The sequence below is a fragment of the Mustela nigripes genome, chromosome 7, assembly GCF_022355385.1.
Source record: "Mustela nigripes isolate SB6536 chromosome 7, MUSNIG.SB6536, whole genome shotgun sequence".
In the NCBI taxonomy this organism is placed as follows: Eukaryota; Metazoa; Chordata; class Mammalia; order Carnivora; family Mustelidae; genus Mustela; species Mustela nigripes.
Window position 1 is genome coordinate 31,657,631 of NC_081563.1, and position 19,337 is coordinate 31,676,967.

Below are 19,337 nucleotides of genomic sequence, written 5' to 3' on the forward strand. Positions count from 1 at the left end.
TACACAGTTGTCACAACTGTCTCCATAAAGCATTAGAAAGATATTCTCTTTACGTTTGTTGCAAACTTTAGTTACACATGTCCTGAGTCATGAAATGGAAGGGAAGTAAAAATTATTCCAGATCTATGAGGCAACTGTTTTACAAATGCAAAGCAATTTGGATAAAATATCTGAAAACAATTAAAACCAAATCAACCTGTACTTTATCTGTGTGCTGAGATTTTAGGTCCAGTGGATCAGAATACAGGGAAAAAACTAATGAGAATCCCTCAATGGATCCTTCACCCACCAAACAAGATTTCTTCAGAAACCGACTTGCTCTTGCAAATGACCTTGACCAAGGAACAGCTGTGTAAAACATATTTAAAGTTGTATTGTCAAGTGGTAAGATGAGGATAAAAAGCCTGTATATATCTGTGTAGGAATATATATACTTATATATATTGATGTATAAATCCCTGAGGAAAACTAGTATAAATACTTACATAGGAAACCAAATCAACATACAAGACCCTGAAGAGCTGAAGATTAGTCTATGGGTGAGAGCTGGCTTTTTGAACCTCAGCACTTGGGAAAAGGGAAATGAAGACTTTTCACAGCTTTACAGAAACACAGTAAATTTGGAAGAAAATAAATGTTTGTAAGAACAAAAACTTCCAACTTGAAGTCATTCCCCCAGTATGATACTGAGCATGTAACGTGGATGTGAGTTTTTTGCTTCCCAGGCACTTACCTTAGGAATTCATCCCAGGATTCTCAGGCTAATACACACGATGCCAGGGGCCAGTTCTGTCTTGCCATATGTCTTCCAAAAACCCAAGCCAATACCTAACATCCCTTGAGGCAAAGGATCAATTAACAGAGTTGTGTTTTACCTGTTGCCAGTCTGAGTTGTGGAGGATTTGCACTTAAGCCATAATATAGAAGATTCAAAGCTTATAGACACATTGCTCTCTGAACAGGAAGAGAACCCTGAGAGTAGTATTTCTCTTGTTCTGTGGTTATGAAAATCAGTACAGGGAACAAAGATTTCTCTTGAAACCGGGAGGCCAAAGAAACATTTTCCCTCGTGTGGGTTGTGCTGCCGATGAGAACAGTGCAGAGTCCGTGTGTTACTGTTCAGGACTCAAAGATCCCTTAGTGATCCTGAGTGTCCCATTCACTCATGAACGGATGGATTGGGGGGAAAAGCACTTATTCAGCTACATCCTCTTTTTAAAAGGATTTTCTTCAGTCTGGAAAGAAGGGGCAACAACATCAGTGCTTTAGTGGCTCACAAACAGGGGTTGCTCCAAAACACCAGGTCAGAATGAAAACTTAGGGCTGGCAATACCTTATTCTGTTTTCTAGAAGTAAGCTGTAAAAAACACCAGAGTTCTTATAGTTCAGACGGAGGAATCATTGCAGTGAGGGTGGCCTGGGTATGGGGTGTTAGAATGTGCTCGTTTCCACACAGAGATGGCCAATGTGGTCCACATCCTTGACATGCCCCGAACTAAGAATAACAGGAAAAAATGAGGTTTAAACAATTTGTCTCTCTTCCCAGACAATCATCTGTAATAAATTAGAGGCATTTGGTGACTGTTCATTCAGAATCTTGGTACTCAGACCAACTTCTTGAGGGGCTGTTCCTCTAGGAACGTGTTATTTCATAGAATCGGGCAAGTTCTACTTTTGAGTGTTAAACAGGTTTTCTTCTGCTTGTCTGATGATTAGTTAGGAACTCAGCCATTATCCGCTTTGAACAATAGGTGATCTGGAACACTTAAAAGATCACTGCCAAGTCTGGGGAGTTTCCAGTATTTAGGTGTAAGCCAAGCTTTTCATTTTCCTGAAATTCATGAACCCCTTGGAAGCCAGATTTCTCCCATGTGTAGACTGAGGACGGTTTTAGGGGAGTACCTGGAAGCACAGCGCAAAAGTGACTGTGCCTGGAAAGTGAAGTACAAGTCACAGTCTTTTAAGTAAAATGTAAAAACAATAACATTTCTCTCCCCTTCATAATGTTGGCCATTAAAATGATCGACTACTGGGAAGGTTTCAAAACTGTCAAACACCTCAAATTTTCATTTTGATAACATCCTTTGAAAAAGTCTTGACGTTACATCTGTAGCACAACTCAGTTTCGTTACAGTTTATGAAACTAGCCTGTAACACTAGTAATAATTAGTGCTGCTCTTCTCTGGGTCTCCATCACCTGGAATTTGGGTTTTTCTGGTAATTTCCTAACTGCCCCCAAGTACTGTCTGTGCCCATCAGTCCTACACATCTCTAACACATTAATATTCCCAAATACTGCATTGTGTGAAACTCTTTGACTGTTCTTATTTGTCAAATTCTGAACTCCTTGACTTGACCTCCAAGGCTGTCCGTGTCTGCAGCGCGGCCACCAGTCCTCTATCTGGCTGCCACCCCACACTTCGCAGGCCTGCTGGGCGGCGTGCCTCCGCGGAGCTGGGCTCTTACCGCTGGCTGACAGGCCGCGCGGCCCTGCCTCACTCCTGTCCCCAGCCGCCTTCCTCTCTGCCAGTCTTCGAGGTCCAGCGTAAGTCCCTCATCTTCCTGTGATCTCTGGTGCTGTAACTTGTCTATCTTTTGATGCGCTTTGTCTTGTCTTCCCGAGAAGAATGTAAGTCCCTTCAAGGGCAGGAACTACAACAAACTATGACGTATCTTTTTAAATTCCTTTCCACCTCTTGAATAGTACACAGTAGGCTACGGAGAATAATTTCTGCTCATCATCTGACAGAGAGTCATTCCTCATTGAGGTTGTCGCTTTACCTTCCTGCCTTTTAATTTTTTTTAAAAAGAAAAATACCAAAGGAAATAAAATACAGTTGTCTTCCAAAGCAGTTTTGCTTAAAGGCAAAAGGCACCACTGCCACTTTCACAGCATCTAGAGTTATAAAACATCACTCCACCAAAAAAAAAAAAAAAAAAAAAAGTTTCCTACTTTTTTCTGTGTTGTGCTGGCTCATTTCATCATCTTTCTATGTAGCAGTATAAATTGACAGCAGAGATAGGATCTTTAATGACGTTTCTTAATGACACTTCATATAACGTTGCATGAGAGATGAAGTCAGGAAGTCAGGGTGAGAAAGAGCCTTGCAATTCCTGCATCTGTGAGCTCTAGTCTCCCGGAGAAGTGCAGTTTACATGGGAGGCCACAGTGGTCTCCTGGGAGTGCCTGGGTTCCTCTCCCCCCACCCCCCCCAAGAGATGAGGGGGATGTTTCTGCACAGGCTGGGAGCTGCAGGGCAGCTCGTCCCTTCCGAAGCCTGGTGTGGTCTGTATACAAGCCCAAGCAAGGATCGCCCTGCTTTTCTGAACCCCTAACTAGAGTCTTGGAGAACCAGGGATCTGTGGACCCACGCCGCAGGGTTCTCTGCAGTGGGGGGGGGGGCTTCGTCATGGGACAAATAGTTTAAACCTATCGGGCGCTTGAAAGTAGAATGGTGTTTTGTGCTTGCCCAGGGAAAACCCTTTAAAGCTTTCTATAGCATCTCACGATCTCATACCTCATTCACTTACTTCTTCAAGTCTTTACGGATACGTTTCTTTCTCCATGAGGGCCCTTGTAAAAATTCAGATTCCTGGGTCCTAGCTCAGTCCCACTTTACTGGAGCATTTGTGAGTGGGGCCCAGGCATCTGCATTTTAAATGCTCGCAGGTGATGGTTCAGCCCACTGAGAGCTGAGAGCTGTTACCTCTTAGACCGATAAGTTGAACGATCTAGTATGTAAACTTCAGTACTCAGAGTCTAGCCATAGATGGAAATTTAGGACAGAATAAAGAACTGATTACACTTACCTTGAGATATAGAAGGTTGATGGTTCATCAAAACCCAAATGAATCTTTCTGAATTCATACATTTATTGTCTGTGTCCTTTACTATCGCATACAGTAAGATTTTGGTTAAAATATACATATATACAGGATTAGTGTCCTTTATAATAGATTGGTAGAATTGATTGTATATTCCAGATAATCGCATGTACTTAGGAAAACAATAAAATGAATGTCTTATGTTAAGTTGTACAATAAAATTAAATCTAGTTTTCAGACTAAACTTTCTCTTGAAACATCACCATGACTGATTTTCTCCCTGAGCCTAAAACCAGTAATGCTTTTGCAACACTTGAGATTCTCATTGCCCGAAAGTTGATTCAGCTTAAAGATGTGAGTGTAGTCCTCTCAGCACCTGAGCATCCTGGCACTTACGGAACATGGGCCAGTGAGTCTCACATGGTGGGGAGGGCGTGAGGAAAAAGGAAAATGTGACAGAAGAGAGGTTGAGAAAATTGATGAGGACCTATATATTTTAAGGGAAAAAAATAGAAATTTTATTTTTAAAAAAGATTTTTATTTATTTGAGAGAGAGAGTGAGCACAAGTGGGGGGAGTAATGTCAGAGGGAGTGGGAGAAGCAGGCTCCCCACTGAGAAGGGAGCCCGTTGTAGGACCCGATCTCAGGACTCTGGGATCGCAACCTGAGCTGAAGGCAGAACCTCAACTGACTGAGCCACTCAAATGCCCCTAGACCAAAGTTTTAAACAGCTGTATAAGAACATACGATATGATCTAGGCAGTGCTGAAAATGTTGTTTTTGGGGGTTGTCAGACATGCAAAATAGTCAAGATTTTTCTACCCAAATAGCTTGTTTTCCAAAACTTGTTTTCAGAGAGCTTATGCATGTGTGATCTTGGTAAGTCATCTGAACTTGTTTCTTTTCTATAGATTTTTTTTCCTCCCTTCTTGCCTCATTCCCTTCAGAGATAGTAGCATTAAACGCTCATACTTCTTAGCAGGAATACTGAATGTGTTTTCTTTCTTCCTCATGTATTTAAAGCCCTTCATCTGAAGGCAGTGGGATCTACTGTAAAGGCCTGTTGCAGGACACCATCTGGGTTTCTAAGTGGATTGTTTCCATTCAGCACTAGGTCACATCCCCTCTCCTCATTATCACACTTTTCCAACTGGGGCAAACCCTTTAGCATTCAAGCATGCACTTCTTTCTACCATTTTTTTAAGCAAAAGATACCTTGACTGTTCTGCCTGTGCCTTATGTCCCTGCTTACCTTTCCCGGGAAGCGTGAGAGGGAACTGCTCCAGTTCTCTGCTCCCATGCTTCATTAGACTCGCTGGGCCCGCACCACTCACTGAGCTGGTTGTGTCCAGGTCATCACGGACTTTCCCCTTGCTCAATGAATGGTCCACTCTCCCTATCAAACCTATTTGACATGCTTATCCCCTCTTCCTTCTGACATAATTTACTAGGCTCCAAGAGCACAGACTGCGGTTGGCTTCTGTCTTCATTGGTCTGTTTGCTGGTTCTCCCTCCTTCTCCCTCTCTTGTCAGAGGGACCTGGGGCTCTCCGTGACTTAGAGCTCTTCTTTTTCCCTTCTGTACTTGGCTTCTTTGGCGATCTAATCCGGTCTGCTAGCTTTCAAATATGATCTTTATGAAAGTGACTCCCAATTTTATATCCTCAGCCCACTCGACCCTGATTTCAGACTCCTAACTCCCATTGCCTCCTGGCACCCCTCAGATGTCTGACATATTTATTGAGCTGAATGTGTCCTAGCCTGCTTCAGCTCTACCTTCCCAACTCAGTTTATGGTAACTTTGTTCTTCTAGTTGCCAAAACCCTTGAAGTCCTCCTTGACAATTCTGTTTCTTTTCTTTTAATTCTTTTTTTTTTTTAAGATATTTATTTATTTATTTATTTGAGAGAGAGAGAGAGAGCACAAGGGGTAGGGAGGGGCAGAGGGACAAGCAGACTCCCCGCTGAGCACAGAGCCCATCTTGGGGCTTGCTCCAAGGACCATGAGATAATGACCTGAGCCAAAGTCAGACACTTAACTCACTGAGCCACCCAGGCACCCCGACAGTTCTGTTACTTAAGCCCCACGTTCAGTATCTCAGCAAATTGGATGTCTCTGAGCACTTCTCACCACCTGCACTACTATTATCTTGACCAAGCTGCCTTCTGTCGGACTAAGCGCCCCACTCCCACTCTGAACCCCTAATTATTCTCAACATGGCAGCCAGAGCAAAGCTCTACTCAAATGCTCTATGGACTCTATTTTAATGGAAGCCAAAGTCATTACAAGTGATCTGGATCCCATTAAACCATTGATGGCCTCTCCTATCCTGCCCACATTCTTTCCTTTCTAGGCACACAGAGTCTCACTATTCCTCCTGCCTCTAGGCTCCTGAACTGTTCTTTCACTGCGTCTCAGCATATCCCTTCCTCAGACACTTGCATGTCTCCTTCCTTCACCTCCTTCAAGTCCTTACTCATACGCCACCTTCTCTGAGCTGACTCTGATCATCACCTTTATATACCACCACCCCATCCCTTACATTCCCAATCACCTCGTCCTTTTCTTTGCTCGTAGCAGTTACGACATTCTAACGTATATGCTGTTTCTCATTGTCTACATCTCCTCATTAGATGACTAATCTTATCAGATTAAACAGATTTTTTTTTAATTCATTGCTATGTTCCTAACATCAGAAGTGTACCTGGAACAGCAAATATTTGTTGACTAGTCAGATGGGCCCTATGAAATGCATATAATACAGTCAGTCAAAACCAAGTTAAGTGAGAGTGAACATAAAAGGAAGTTGGATGGTAAAGAATCAAGAAGTTATGGGGACTTTAGGATAAAATATCAGCCTCTTCAAAGATATCCAAAAACAGTCAAACTTTGAAAACATATCCCTCATAACTTTAGTTACCTTTAGTAAGTACCTATTCTATGAAAGGCATTGGGCTTCACACATATTACCTTTAAACTTCGTTGGAGTCCCCCAGTGGATTATTAGCCTCACATATTGAGGAGGAATAGAGACTCAGATTATATAAGTAACTTCTCCAAAGTCACACATCTAGTGAATAGATGTGAATAATGGAATAGTGAATAATGAATAATGGAACCAGAATGTGAACACAGATACGTGATTCCAAGGCATCTGCTTATTGTGCTCTCCCACAGCGATTCTTTCTTTTCTTCATGAGTCATGAAAGTAGAGAGAGTAGCTTCTAAAAAAGGACTGTATTCTTTTCTTGCCTCTAATGAGCATCAAGAGTCTTAAAACAATAGAATGTGCATAAGCTGTTTTGGAATTCTCTGGAAGCCATGTGCATCTGTCTGCAAAGAGAACCCCCCTGTTGTGGGGTATACCCTAGAGATTTAAGTGCTCTGAATGTGTGATGAGCTAATGTGATTAAAATAAATAAAAAAGCAAACCACCCACTTAAAATTCAGAAGTGACATTTCAAGAGCAAATTCAGAACCAAGTTGACTAATACCAGTATTAATGTTACTTACCTATAGCTCTTAAATTGATTACCTAGAATGTACTCAATAATACATAATTGGATTTCAGTAGCTTACACATAGAATTTGTACAAATTAATGATTTTGTGTTTTTAGAGTTGGGGCAAGGGGTGAACCCCAGATCAATTTTAGCTAGTCCTGAGAGCAGCCCTCTGTACACCAGGAACTGAAGTTGAGTCTGTTGTCTCAGGCACAGAATGGTACAGAATGCTGGCCAGGCCTCACTCCAATTTTTTAAATGAGGGTATTGGATTGCTACGTTTTTCATCAATTTTTACATTCTGTAGTTCATCATGAATGACCTCACATTAAAAAATTTGTTCGCAGCATATAACCATAAACTACATCTTTTTTTTTTTTTAAAGATTTTATTTATTTATTTCACAGAGAGATCACAGTAGACAGAGAGGCAGGCAGAGAGAGAGAGAGGGAAGCAGGTTCACTGCTGAGCAGAGAGCCCAATGCGGGACTCGATCCCAGGTCCCTGAGATCATGACCTGAGCCGAAGGCAGCGGCTTAACCCACTGAGCCACCCAGGTGCCCCAAAACTACATCTTTTAATGCTAAGCCTGGGAAGGATTGTTAAACCTCAGGCTGCCACATTCCAACAGGTCTCGATAAAACTCGCCTGTCAAGGAATTGTGGTATCTTAACTTTTATAGAATACATGCTCTCCTTGGCCCTTTGAAACTTCATCCAGGTGACACCCAAAGTCACTAAAGTATCAATTTTCATCCCAAGGGCCTCCCACTCATTAGTCCTAGGGCTTCAGACAGAAGGAAATACTGAACTTTCTCTAAGAAGGCCACTACAGAGAGTGAACTATTTCTGTGTGGGAAGCACAAGCTCAAGGAGAATGGTGACGGACACTGAGAGGAGTGCTTTCTCAAATACAAAAATAATACACTTGTGGACTACATAAGGCATTTTTCTTTATTATTTTTCGGTTTGTCTTAGTAATGCCAGAAAAATAACAGCCATTATTTTCACTTTAAATGCAAACCAAATACTGCTGCACACAGAGTACAAAGATTACCTACGAACATGGTTAGGTACAAAGGCCATATTAGATGTGTAGACTGCACTTTGTTTTTACATCAGAATAAGACTGACAGAGCAATTTTTTGGATGATTATTTCAGCAAATACCGTGCTACTAAACAAAGGCAAATACACACACATATATATATACACACAAACACATTTCAACTGAAGTTATACATGTCACTTTGACAAAGGCTTCTTCTCTGGTGAGTTTCACCAGATATTTGCACCCCAAGGTCCCCTGCCCTGATCCCGCCCCCAAATGCTGACTTGATCTGAAGAAAAAAATTAGAGATGTTCTTAATTAAAGGCACATTTGGCAGCTACTGAAAGTGGCATGCGTCTGGCACAGGTGCAGTCTCCCTAAAGCCACACCACATGTGACTTCCATCCTATGCATCGATTTCTTTGAGTGGTAGTCCAGTGGGATCCACCTTTAGCGAACTTGCTTTATAATTGCAGCAATTGGCTACTTAATGCACTATTTTCATTAAAGGCAAAGGGAAATTTGCTCACAGTTGACAGAAAATGCACTTTACGGTGTCAAAAATGGAAAATAAGGCATGAAATTTACAAAACAAGTTACAAATGCTTTTGTTTAGATTTATCCTATAGACTTCATGCTTCTTAACTAGAGCTCAGAATATTTCATTGGCTCACATATGAGGGATTATGAAATGATTTTAAGTTAGTAAGGAGATGTTTCAAGAGAAAAATACTGAATAAATAAGTCATCACTTTCCCTTACAAATAATTCTACTGCACAGTTCTTTCAAGCCAAACCGATATTAACCTTGTGATGTTTCTTTTACTGGTAAAGATTAACGTGCAACAGGACAACAGTCATACGATATAGGTTAAAAGAGTAAGTGAACCTACAGATAGCAGCAGAATACCAAGAAATAAATGGTTAAATTCCTTTCTTTCTAAATCAGGAGGAAATAAAAGGTTTTCCTCACTATATATACTACACTAACTGGGAGCCTTTCCCTCCGTTTTTATGATTTGTTTTGCTGAGCCATTTAGAACCAAATTTAAGCTATCATTTAAAGGATGAAATACATGACTAAAGTAAGCTAAACTTGATCATGGTCATGGTCATAGATACCAACTAAAATTTTGGTTTGAGTAACTTTCAATTTGTGGAAAAACCCATTAAGGAAGAATTTAGAAACATAATACAGCCTCCAAGTGAAATAGTACTTGTTCACTAGACTGTTGTGTTGATTGTAGTATTAGTGTGGTGTGCTCTTTCCTAAATTCACAACCATTAAAACATTCTTGAGCTGATAGAGCATAGCAACCCACTAAACACATAATCTGATACCCAGCCTTTAATTAAGGAAACTTTCGATGTTTGTGTATTTCCTGATAAGTCTGTACTCTTAAAATACATTGGAGGGCTGGCTGGGAACAGTCAATTATCTGTATTTCAATAAACTTAGAAACATGTACTTATCTGTTCCTGTTTTAAAAAGTTCCTAGATGTGAAAAGCCTCCCTTTCTATTGTTACTGTTTATCAGCCCACCTAATTCAACCTTGAAATATTTTTATTTTGTGATTCAAAGATAATGAACCTTCTAAGGACATTTCCATTTCTAAAAGAAATGTCCCATTTTTGGAATGTGGTTTAGAAATAGTCATGCTGCATTGACTGTCTTGTAATGTCCTGGATTCAAAAGCAGAATTTTGTGGTGATGCACTTCTCTTCTCAGCCACTTCTTGTCCCTGAATAAGTATATTTTAGTTATTACAAAGAATTAATTTGTCAGCTAGTTAATGTTTCACGTATGAAGAAGGCAAGGATACAGTTTTCTCACCTCTGTTTAAGGGCGTCCAGTTGGGGTTTTTCTAGTCAGTTACCACTGCAGAAAATATTTTTACCCAAATGTCAACTTCAGAATTAAAAATATCCTCTATCCACAATGCTGATGCACAGTGAAGTGGTCTCCTAGAACCACTAGGGTCGGAGAATGGTTTCCTTTGGGAGAAGTAGGATTAGAACTCCAAATCTGACATTTTCTTCTTTAAAAGGTCAGCGGGGTTGAAAAGCATTATTTTAGGCTAACACACTGGCCAGAGAGAGATTGAATAGGCTCTAATGTGACTTGTCAGGTTCCCATTTGGAGTGGGATGGGGAGTAATTAAAAAGAGAAGTGATCCATAAGACACATAAAGGGAAATCCTATGGAAAATGAGGGTGATCTAATATAAAGTCATGGGGGATTCTGGAATGTGTATTATGATTAACTGTAGCAGCACTAGTAAGTAGGCTTAGATGAACACTTGTTGAATGAATGGTCTTATGGACACTTTGTGCCCAAGAGTGGATTTGAAATTAACTTGGGGGGAAACTTTTAAAAGGAGACATTTTACCAGGAGAACGATGACTACCTTAATAGGAGTGGTACAGATATTAAACGAAAAAGATTCAACTCTAACAAATAAATAAGAAAGGATATGATAGGATGGATTGCTTAATGATGATGCAATCAACATTCCGGTCTTAAAGGGCTATATGCTGTACTACTGTGATGTACATTACATTTAATGCTCTAATAAATATCACAGGAAATTATTAAAGTATGAGGTTTCCACCATAATGTAGCACTTCTTAAAAACGTCTCTGATGGCATAGCTAACAGAACTGCTGAGATGTTGCTTCATTATTCCGAGGACACATGCACATACTGATGAACTGATGACTCTCAGCATGGAGGACTGCACACTCACAGACACTGCCGTGGAGATTCGTACAGCTTTTTCTCTTCAACAAGTTGCATGCATTTCACTCACAGTATTGGTTAGACTCAGAAGATCAGTACACAGGCTTCATGAACAATCCGTATTATGATACTAATGATGTAGGCAGATGTTCTCTTATGAATAGTTTTGATAGAGCAAAGACCTCAAGCAAGGTAGAATGTTTAATATAAACTAATAAACTGTATACATGTTGCCTAGGACATTTAAAAACTTACAAAGTTCTGCTTAAAAGATAACCATCCTATTCTAACCCAATTTTTTCCCTACATACCAAACTGTAACTTTAGATCATTCTTTAAGGTGAATACATACATCCAGAACTAGAAATCAAGGCGTACCACAATACGTGCTTTTATGCTTTGTGTGTGTGTCTGTGTGTGTTTCAACTGAAAGAAATAAGAATCAACCGTTTTCTCCATATAATAATTTAATATATGCCAGCCAAACAAAGTATTTTTATCTTTATTCAATTAAATTAAAACAGACCTGCCAGGTTTATTATATAACATTCACTATATACACATGATTTCGGCAATGCAAGGTAATTCTAGATATGCTGATTACTCACTATCAGTAAAACACGAACGATGTTAGTGGTGCCCAGCAAGTGCTCCTTTTCACACTGGGTGACTGCATTTCCAGAGTATGGTTAGAGGGACAGCAATGAGCCATGACATGGATTACCAGTAAACTTTTGTGGGAGAAGTGGGGAAAATAACAATCTAGCATAGATTAACAGTCTCCTAAGTGTAAATCGAATACTTGACAGTTACATTTTTTAAAAAGTTCTTCTGTCACCTTAATGAAACAAAACTTCTCATTTGAAGGCAACACCATCACGTTTTGTTTGTGTAGGGAGGGTGGGTGGGGAAATGCTCTTAAAATTAGTATAATTACTCCTAAAAAAAAAAAAAAAAAAGGAAAGAAAGAAAAAAAACAAAAGAAAAAAAAAAAGAAAAAAAGTACCTCTTTGGTGAAGCCTCGGTACCCATTCACTTCACTGTAATAATCTGTAAACAGGACTGCAGCACAGTGCTGGGCCTTGACTCCAACGAGCTCAGGCACCACAGTCCCTCCTCACAGTCCTCTGAATGATTTTTAAGAAAATATTCTAAAGTAGGATGAGTAAAAGCAAAGAAAAACAAAGGAGATGTGAAGATCCCTGTTTAAGATTTCTTTTTAAAAAGTGCATATTTTGAATTACAAAAACTGTCATTGTGTGGGCCTGCAGGACACTAGACTGTGTTTTCCATCCCTTAATGATAAAGATCACTTCACAAAAAGAGGACTCCTGCCCATTGGCTAGAAAAAGTCCCTTTACTTGATTTTCAGGTGCAATCAATCAGTTGTCCAATCTCTCCAGATCAGTCTTTCCAGATTCTACACGAATACCATTTTCATTGTATAATTATGTCTCGGGTAAAATCCACCATCTTATGCTGCATCTCAAAGGAGAGTCGTTAGTGTTGGGAGCTGTCGTTTCGACCCGTCCGCGCTGGCACGTTCGGTGCGTCCATCGCCAGCAATGGATCTGGGGCTGGGAAAACGTCCGTCCTGGAACAGAGAAGCTCAGGAGGAATGGGCATTCTCCAACAGTGGGGGTCCATCTCTGTGCATGGATGGGTGCGTGTGCTCCCTTTTATAAGTTTTTGGAGGGAGTTTAGGGATATGCTGAGAAGTGCTTTGTCGTGGAGGAACAGGCGGCCCGGTGATGGAAGGAAGGTCCACTTCTTGTGTCAGTGGTGGCGACGGCAAGTGCCTTCTTGTGCCATGAGGAGAGGGTGTTTGAGGAGGAGGTGGTGTAAAAGGGGAAGGGCTATTTGGGAAGAAGGCATTGCCATGATCGCTTTTTTTGCCCAAAGGGGGAGGCTGGAGATGTAGTGGTGAGCTGGAGAAAACATCAGGTGTCCTCACAGGTTCTCGTGGTGGTAATAAGGGAGGGCTCTCAGGAGGGTCTGATATAGAGGTCCGGTCTGATATGGAGTATCGTGGCGAATAGGCTTTTGATGTGGGCTGCCTAGGAGGAATTGCTGGGGGGCTGTCCAAATGCTTAGACATAATCTAACACAAATGAGAAAAAGAATAAAACACAAACTGATTAATAATTAGTGTAGTAGCATGAATATATTACGAATTAATTTGGGGTTTTCAAACACACTATTTATTGGTAGCACCCTAGGAGTGAACAGGGAGTTCTGCCGTATGTTTTAAATGAGGGATTATGCCAATTTATTGAGGTTTTTTTCCCCTCAGTTTTTATTTTTCTCAAAATTTTGTTGTTTGCTACTGCTTACCTATCAGTCAATCTAGTATAAATTCATTTATGATTTAACATAAGTTCATTTTATAATTTTGAACTTACTATATTAACATTTTATGATGTTCTGCAAACTATCTTGACTTGTCCAGGTGCTCTGCTCTCTGGACACGCAGAACCAGTGAATCAGGTTAATGGCTGACAAAGAAAGAAGCTTAAACAAGTGCAAAAAATGGCTATAATAAGCCTTTAAGGTCTCTTCCAACCCAGAACTGTCATGCAAATCCCATTTAATAGCATGTCAGATTTATGATAAGGGGCTCAGATAGGTAATGTTTAATTTTCACTTAACATAGTGCTTCATATGAAGTTTCACACCTCTTCGCTTCTTTCTCTCTTTATAGTCTCTGCTTGAGACATTATTCTTTACAGATTAAAACTGTTTTTTTCTTGACATTACCCATAATTAAGATTTATAAGCGTTTTGAAAACATAAAAAAAAAAATACTGCATTCAGAAGAAAGGAAATAAACACACTACTTAGGGTAAATCTGTATCTGGCCCTCGTCTAGACTCTATTAAGCTCAACCTGAAATGTTGGTCTAATCCTGTGGGAACTAAACCAGACACGGGGGCATGATTGTCATGTAACCGTAATGACCCCAGTGTCCAGGTAACAGGGCTCTCTACTTACCTTAGATGGCGAAGATTCGGCGGGGGCAGATTCCGGCCGTCTTCGTGGAGGAACAGGAGGGGGGACGGGCACCTCATCAGTGCCCTTGGTTAAACTTATAGATGATACTGAAGCAGATCCTGTGGGATGTTACATTTTTTTAAAAGTTCACACGAATTTTATTTCATCTCTTAATCCTGAAAAGCTTAGTTGAAACTGCTTATATTAAAAGAAATGTACAGAATTATCAAAAGCAGTTTAATAGACCAATACACAATAGTATTTCCTTTATTAAAGCAAACTACTATAAAAGCATGCAGAAATTTCTCAGCAAGATTTTCAGAAAAAAAAAATTGCCTAAGATATTCTGTTATTTTGCTTCTTGAACAAAATAACATTCCCACTGTTAATCTATTATTGGAATTTTTTATTTGGGTAGGATTCTCAGATATCTGGGAGAAACAGCAAACTACTACAAACTTCTGGACTGGTAATTTTGTAATGGGCTCATTTACTTTCTTTGATTTTATTAGTGTAGAGTTTCCCTGCCTTTACTAGATGGTCTTTGGGATTCGTTTCTGATCCTAACTGCTCTCCCCAGGGATTCTCTCAAAGCATGCCAAGGAGAGAGCTCATGTGGGTTGGGGGAGTGTCTCTCCACACTTTGCTTAGGTATAAGCTGGCTCTCCTTGGCGGGTGAGCAAAATCAGGTTCATCGTACTCTAATCTGAGAAATTTTAACTGTGATGGAGCTATTTAAGATGACGGAGGCAGCCCTGATAAAAACAGAAATTACACTAGAATCTAGTGAACCTGATTTAAGAATAAGCTGAGGAACCAGCACAACAAAGGTAAGTAAAGCTTCTGATTAGAACTTATCCTCCAGACATTTATGATGATGAGGGCATAATATAGGCATAAAGTCATTACATTCTGAAAGACAACATTTATGTAAGTTGTTAGTTTGTGAACAGTATAAAGAAGATATGAAAAAATATATAAATGATCAGTCAGGACTATACATGGCAGGTTCTTGTTTTCCTTTAAGCATCGACAGCTTTTATTTTGTCAGTTAAAACTTAAAATATAGAACTTAGACAGTACTTTGTGTACTGGTATTATTTTGATCATTTTGACCTACCTTTTTTCTTAAGAGACTATAAATATAAAGTAAATTAATTTCACTTATAACTAATGTTTTCCATTGTATATATTTTGAAATCATTGGTATGAAGGACAGCAAAACCACTAGTTAGCTGAAAACTTATGAAATCATTTGGTGAATTGTTAGTTGACTTTAAAAATAAAAGCAAATGTCTACAGTGGAACTTTATTTTGCTTAACAGTGATGAATATTTAGGCTGTATAATTTAAGGAGTTACAATGATAAGGTAGTTCTTCTAACGTCAAGTAATAGTCATTTGCCCAGAGTCTGTGCCGTCGCCAGGCTAAGTGCACGTTGTGACTGACACTGCGGTAGCTGCCAGCATTCCCATCTGCGCATGCATGCTCTTGCTGTTTGTTTGTTTTAAAGATGGGGGTTAAAATATATTTAGAACTCTATAGTTGGAAAAGTGAAATGGTTAAATGTGGAAGTCGCCCATATAAAAATGTTCTTTTACAAGAGAAAACAGGTTTTACAAAAAGCATGAAAAGTATCTAAGTTGAAGCAAATCATTTATGATCAGAAGATAGCACACAAGTGAAGCCCTCACTTCTGATACTGCAAGCAAGGCCCCAAGGCTGCCAGACCCAAGAGGAGTTTTAGCAGGGAAGGTTACACTTGGTTTGATTTTTAAAGCCAAAGCAAGAATTAGGAGTCTTAAACCAAATATACTAACTTGGGCCATGGGGCAGTGAAACTTGGATAAAGACGGTATCGCTGCCTGTGAAAGGAAACAAGAAAGAGTGGATTTTTTTTTCTTTCATTGATAAATTCAACTCATCTGTAAAAATGCATTTATGATCAAAATGTCATTTTTGTCATTCTAATTGTAAAGAATGGTACAACAGTCTTTAGTAAAAGCTCATGACTTCTTACTTTTGAGAAAAATAAAGAATTAAACTGAGCTGACATTATATTGGGAATTTTGAAGATTCCTTTTAGATTCACTACCTGATGTCAAAGCAAGTAAATGAAAGCATTCATGAGAAAACTAAAATATGCTCTGTTAGTGGAAGACTTTTAAAAAATGTATAAACCCAATTTAAGCAAAAAAAAAATTCAGCTGGACATACAGAAATATGTCATTTACTAAAGGTTATTTTGAAAACTCAAATGTACTAAATAATGAATTTATGTTATGTCAATTGAAAAATAAAAGGGAATTTTTTACTAATATTATTATATATTTTTGAAAATGTTCTTGCAGTGTATAGTTTCATTGCAAAATAGTTACAGCTCTGGATATTACAAAACAAGCTTGGAAGTGATATAGCCCTTTCCTTCTATATTCTTGAACATTTAAAAAAATCAATAAATATTTGGTGCTTAGGCACATTTTACACAGGAAACTCACTGACAAATTTAGAATGTTTAATTTCAACAACATTAATGCTTCTTAAAAAAAAAAAAAGAGTTGAAAACCATAAAAGCCAAAGCCCCAAGAGCACTAAAGTAGAAAAGTGAGACAAGAGGCCAAGTGATCTGTACTGACTCCAAACATAATCATCGATGTGACACTGCCTCCTGTTACCAACATACTGAACCTGTAATATCCAAAGACAAAAACAATTCCTGTAGCACTCGTCTGAGCTGATTTTTTAAAAATTCAGTTCTTTTCTCTCTCTTTTTGTACAACAGACCATCACTCAAACAATTTGGACCATTGTTTTTTTTCTAACTGCCTTGAACAAGGATAATTTTATGTTCCAGGTTCAGTGGCAAGACTATTAATGTGATTGCTTTTTATATAGATATGGTGGGTTTATTTCCCACAGAGCCCCAATTTCTAGCAACGTATCCCGTTAACCCCCTCTCCTTATGCACGGATATTTATGTGGAGGCCATAGTTACCAAGGGTAGCAATCCAGCTAATTGTACTAAGTTATCTCTCAGAAGAGTATAATTAATTTTTATACTCTTTGATTGTAAATGAAGCTGTTGCTCTGTCAATGATTTGCTCCACTATTTATTAGGCGCCTATGATGGAACAAGGATGAAAGGGGTATATTTACCTGTAGCGTTTACCCACTTTATTATTTTTTTCCACTTTTCTTGGAAAGGAAACAAATATACCTCCCAGGAGGTAAGCCTCAAGAGCATGGTAGTATACTTAGTACAAGATGGGAATAAAACAAAAACACAAACCTTATGACTGCTACAAACTGTAGGCTTTTAGAAAGTATTATGATACCTATGTATACACACCTGTCTATTCACAGACTTGGCTTTGCTCATATTTATATATATGTGTATGGCACAGATTTAGGTTTCTGTGTTTGGTAAGTTAATGGGCACTTTTCTGATTTGTCATTTTCAATGAATTTCTTGGTCTCACTGTCTAGAAAATGCTAAAGAAAAAAAAAAAACCTCCTTTAGAATTATTCATGCTTTAATTAAAACTATATACTAGAGGGGCGCCTGGGTGGCTCAGTGGGTTAAAGCCTCTGCTTTCGGCTCAGGTCATGATCCCAGGGTCCTAGGATTGAGCCCCGCATCGGGCTCTCTGTTCAGCAGGGAGCCTGCTTCCTCCTCTCTCTCTGCCTGCCTCTCTGCCTACTTGTGATCTCTGTCAAATAAATTAAAAAAACAAAAACAAAAAACAAAAAACTATATACTAGAAATTCTATACTAGCTAGGTACTGCACAAATTTACTGATAATGACTTAGGAATGAAGCCAAATTAATTAAAAAAGTAGTATTAATTGTTAGATTTAAATCCCAGATAAGGGGCGCCTGGGTGGCTCAGTGGGTTAAGCCGCTGCCTTCGGCTCGGGTCATGATCTCAGGGTCCTAGGATCGAGTCCCGCATCGGGCTCTCTGCTCGGCAGGGAGCCTGCTTCCCTCTCTCTCTCTGCCTGCCTCTCCATCTACTTGTGATTTCTCTCTGTCAAATAAATAAATAAAATCTTAAAAAAAAAAATAAAATAAATCCCAGATAAAAGGTCAGTGGTTCTCAAACTTGGCTATACATTTCAATGCCTTTGGAAAGCTTTAAAAAAAAAAAAAAAATACTGATTTCTTAGTGCCCAAACCAGTCTAATTTAAGTGCAGGCTGGGGATATATGTTGTTTTTTAAGAGTCCCAGGAGATCATACTGTACAGTCAGGATTAAAACCCTGTTGAAGATACTTTTCAGTTTATAACTGGGTCCTTCTTGAAAATAGGAGCAAGCTCTTCCTATAGGAAAAAATTCTATAAATCACCAATAACTTCTTAAAGTCACAAAAGCCTGTTAAATGCAAATGTATCTGAGATTAGAAACTAAGTGCCCACAACAATCTTCTGTGAAGAAAAGCCTTACATTCCAGCTTGAAATGCCTGGAATACCTCTTCTGTGGTCAGAGCTTCCTCTCCTGAGGGCTAGAGCTGAAGCCCATCAGCAGCACAAGGCCAGGTGGGACCTCCGGCTCCCTTTCATGACCAGGCGGGCTTCGAACAGGCACCTAGAGCAGGTCTTCCTCCTCTCCACCTTGTGATGGCAGCAGAAACACACCAGCAGGGAGATGGGTGTCTGTCCTCACCACCGCAAAGGTGGAGCTGACCAGGCCAATATAAGGCAGGGCTCTGAGGGGGAGGGTCCTGCGTAGGGAGGGGCCAGTTTCCTTCCCTCTCTGTCCTCACCACAAAGCTTCCCATGCCCACTCGTGCCCATCCTATGGTCCCCTTTGTGTAAACTTCCACAGGACTGGGTCTTCCCCACTCATTTAGCATTTTGCTGAGCCCTATGTATCTTCTCTGGTAAAGCCTGCAATCTTACTGAGAGTGAAAATAAACATAGTACAAAGAAAATCATGGCATTAGCAATGGTTAAAGCAGTTAACTATTATTTTCTTTGTATGACGATTATTTTTCACCTCTCAGAAAGATTATGAACTTTACCAGAGAAGATGTGATGTGTAAGTGCTTGACAAAGAGAGAGACAGGCACTAGATACTGGCTGATTAATTATGGTTTTATTTATTTTTTTTTTTTAAAGATTTTATTTATTTATTTATTTGACAGAGAGAGAGAGATCACAAGTAGGCGGAGAGTCAGGCAGAGAGAGAGAGAGAGAAGCAGGCTCCCGCTGAGCAAAGAGCCCGATTC

The 19,337-nt window shown here is 39.5% G+C and overlaps 2 protein-coding genes across 10 annotated transcripts in view; one reads left to right on the top strand and one right to left on the bottom strand.

Annotated features, from left to right (window-relative positions):
• Window positions 1–19,337, top strand: part of ARHGEF33 (Rho guanine nucleotide exchange factor 33) — a 121,670-nt gene that overhangs the window by 75,400 nt on the left and 26,933 nt on the right. For 2 of the 8 annotated variants that reach the window (XM_059405494.1, XM_059405495.1), the window contains exon 19: window positions 227–5,659. The exons of 2 other annotated variants lie outside the window; for them this stretch is intronic. In XM_059405494.1, coding sequence (XP_059261477.1) covers window positions 227–356 — 130 coding nt within the window. In that variant the 3' untranslated portion in view covers window positions 357–5,659. Of the gene's footprint in view, window positions 1–219; window positions 5,660–19,337 lie in introns of those variants that run through there. 4 more of the 8 variants (XM_059405500.1, XM_059405503.1, XM_059405506.1 and 1 more) reach the window with 4 other exon arrangements.
• Window positions 8,260–19,337, bottom strand: part of SOS1 (SOS Ras/Rac guanine nucleotide exchange factor 1) — a 146,430-nt gene continuing 135,352 nt past the window's right edge. Inside the window, exons 21-23 of one of the 2 annotated variants that reach the window (XM_059405492.1) lie at window positions 15,928–15,972; window positions 14,108–14,226; window positions 8,260–13,217 (exon numbers count right to left, since the gene is read on the bottom strand). In XM_059405492.1, coding sequence (XP_059261475.1) covers window positions 12,726–13,217; window positions 14,108–14,226; window positions 15,928–15,972 — 656 coding nt within the window. In that variant the 3' untranslated portion in view covers window positions 8,260–12,725. The remainder of the gene's footprint in view (window positions 13,218–14,107; window positions 14,227–15,927; window positions 15,973–19,337) is intronic. The other variant, XM_059405493.1, reaches the window with a different exon arrangement.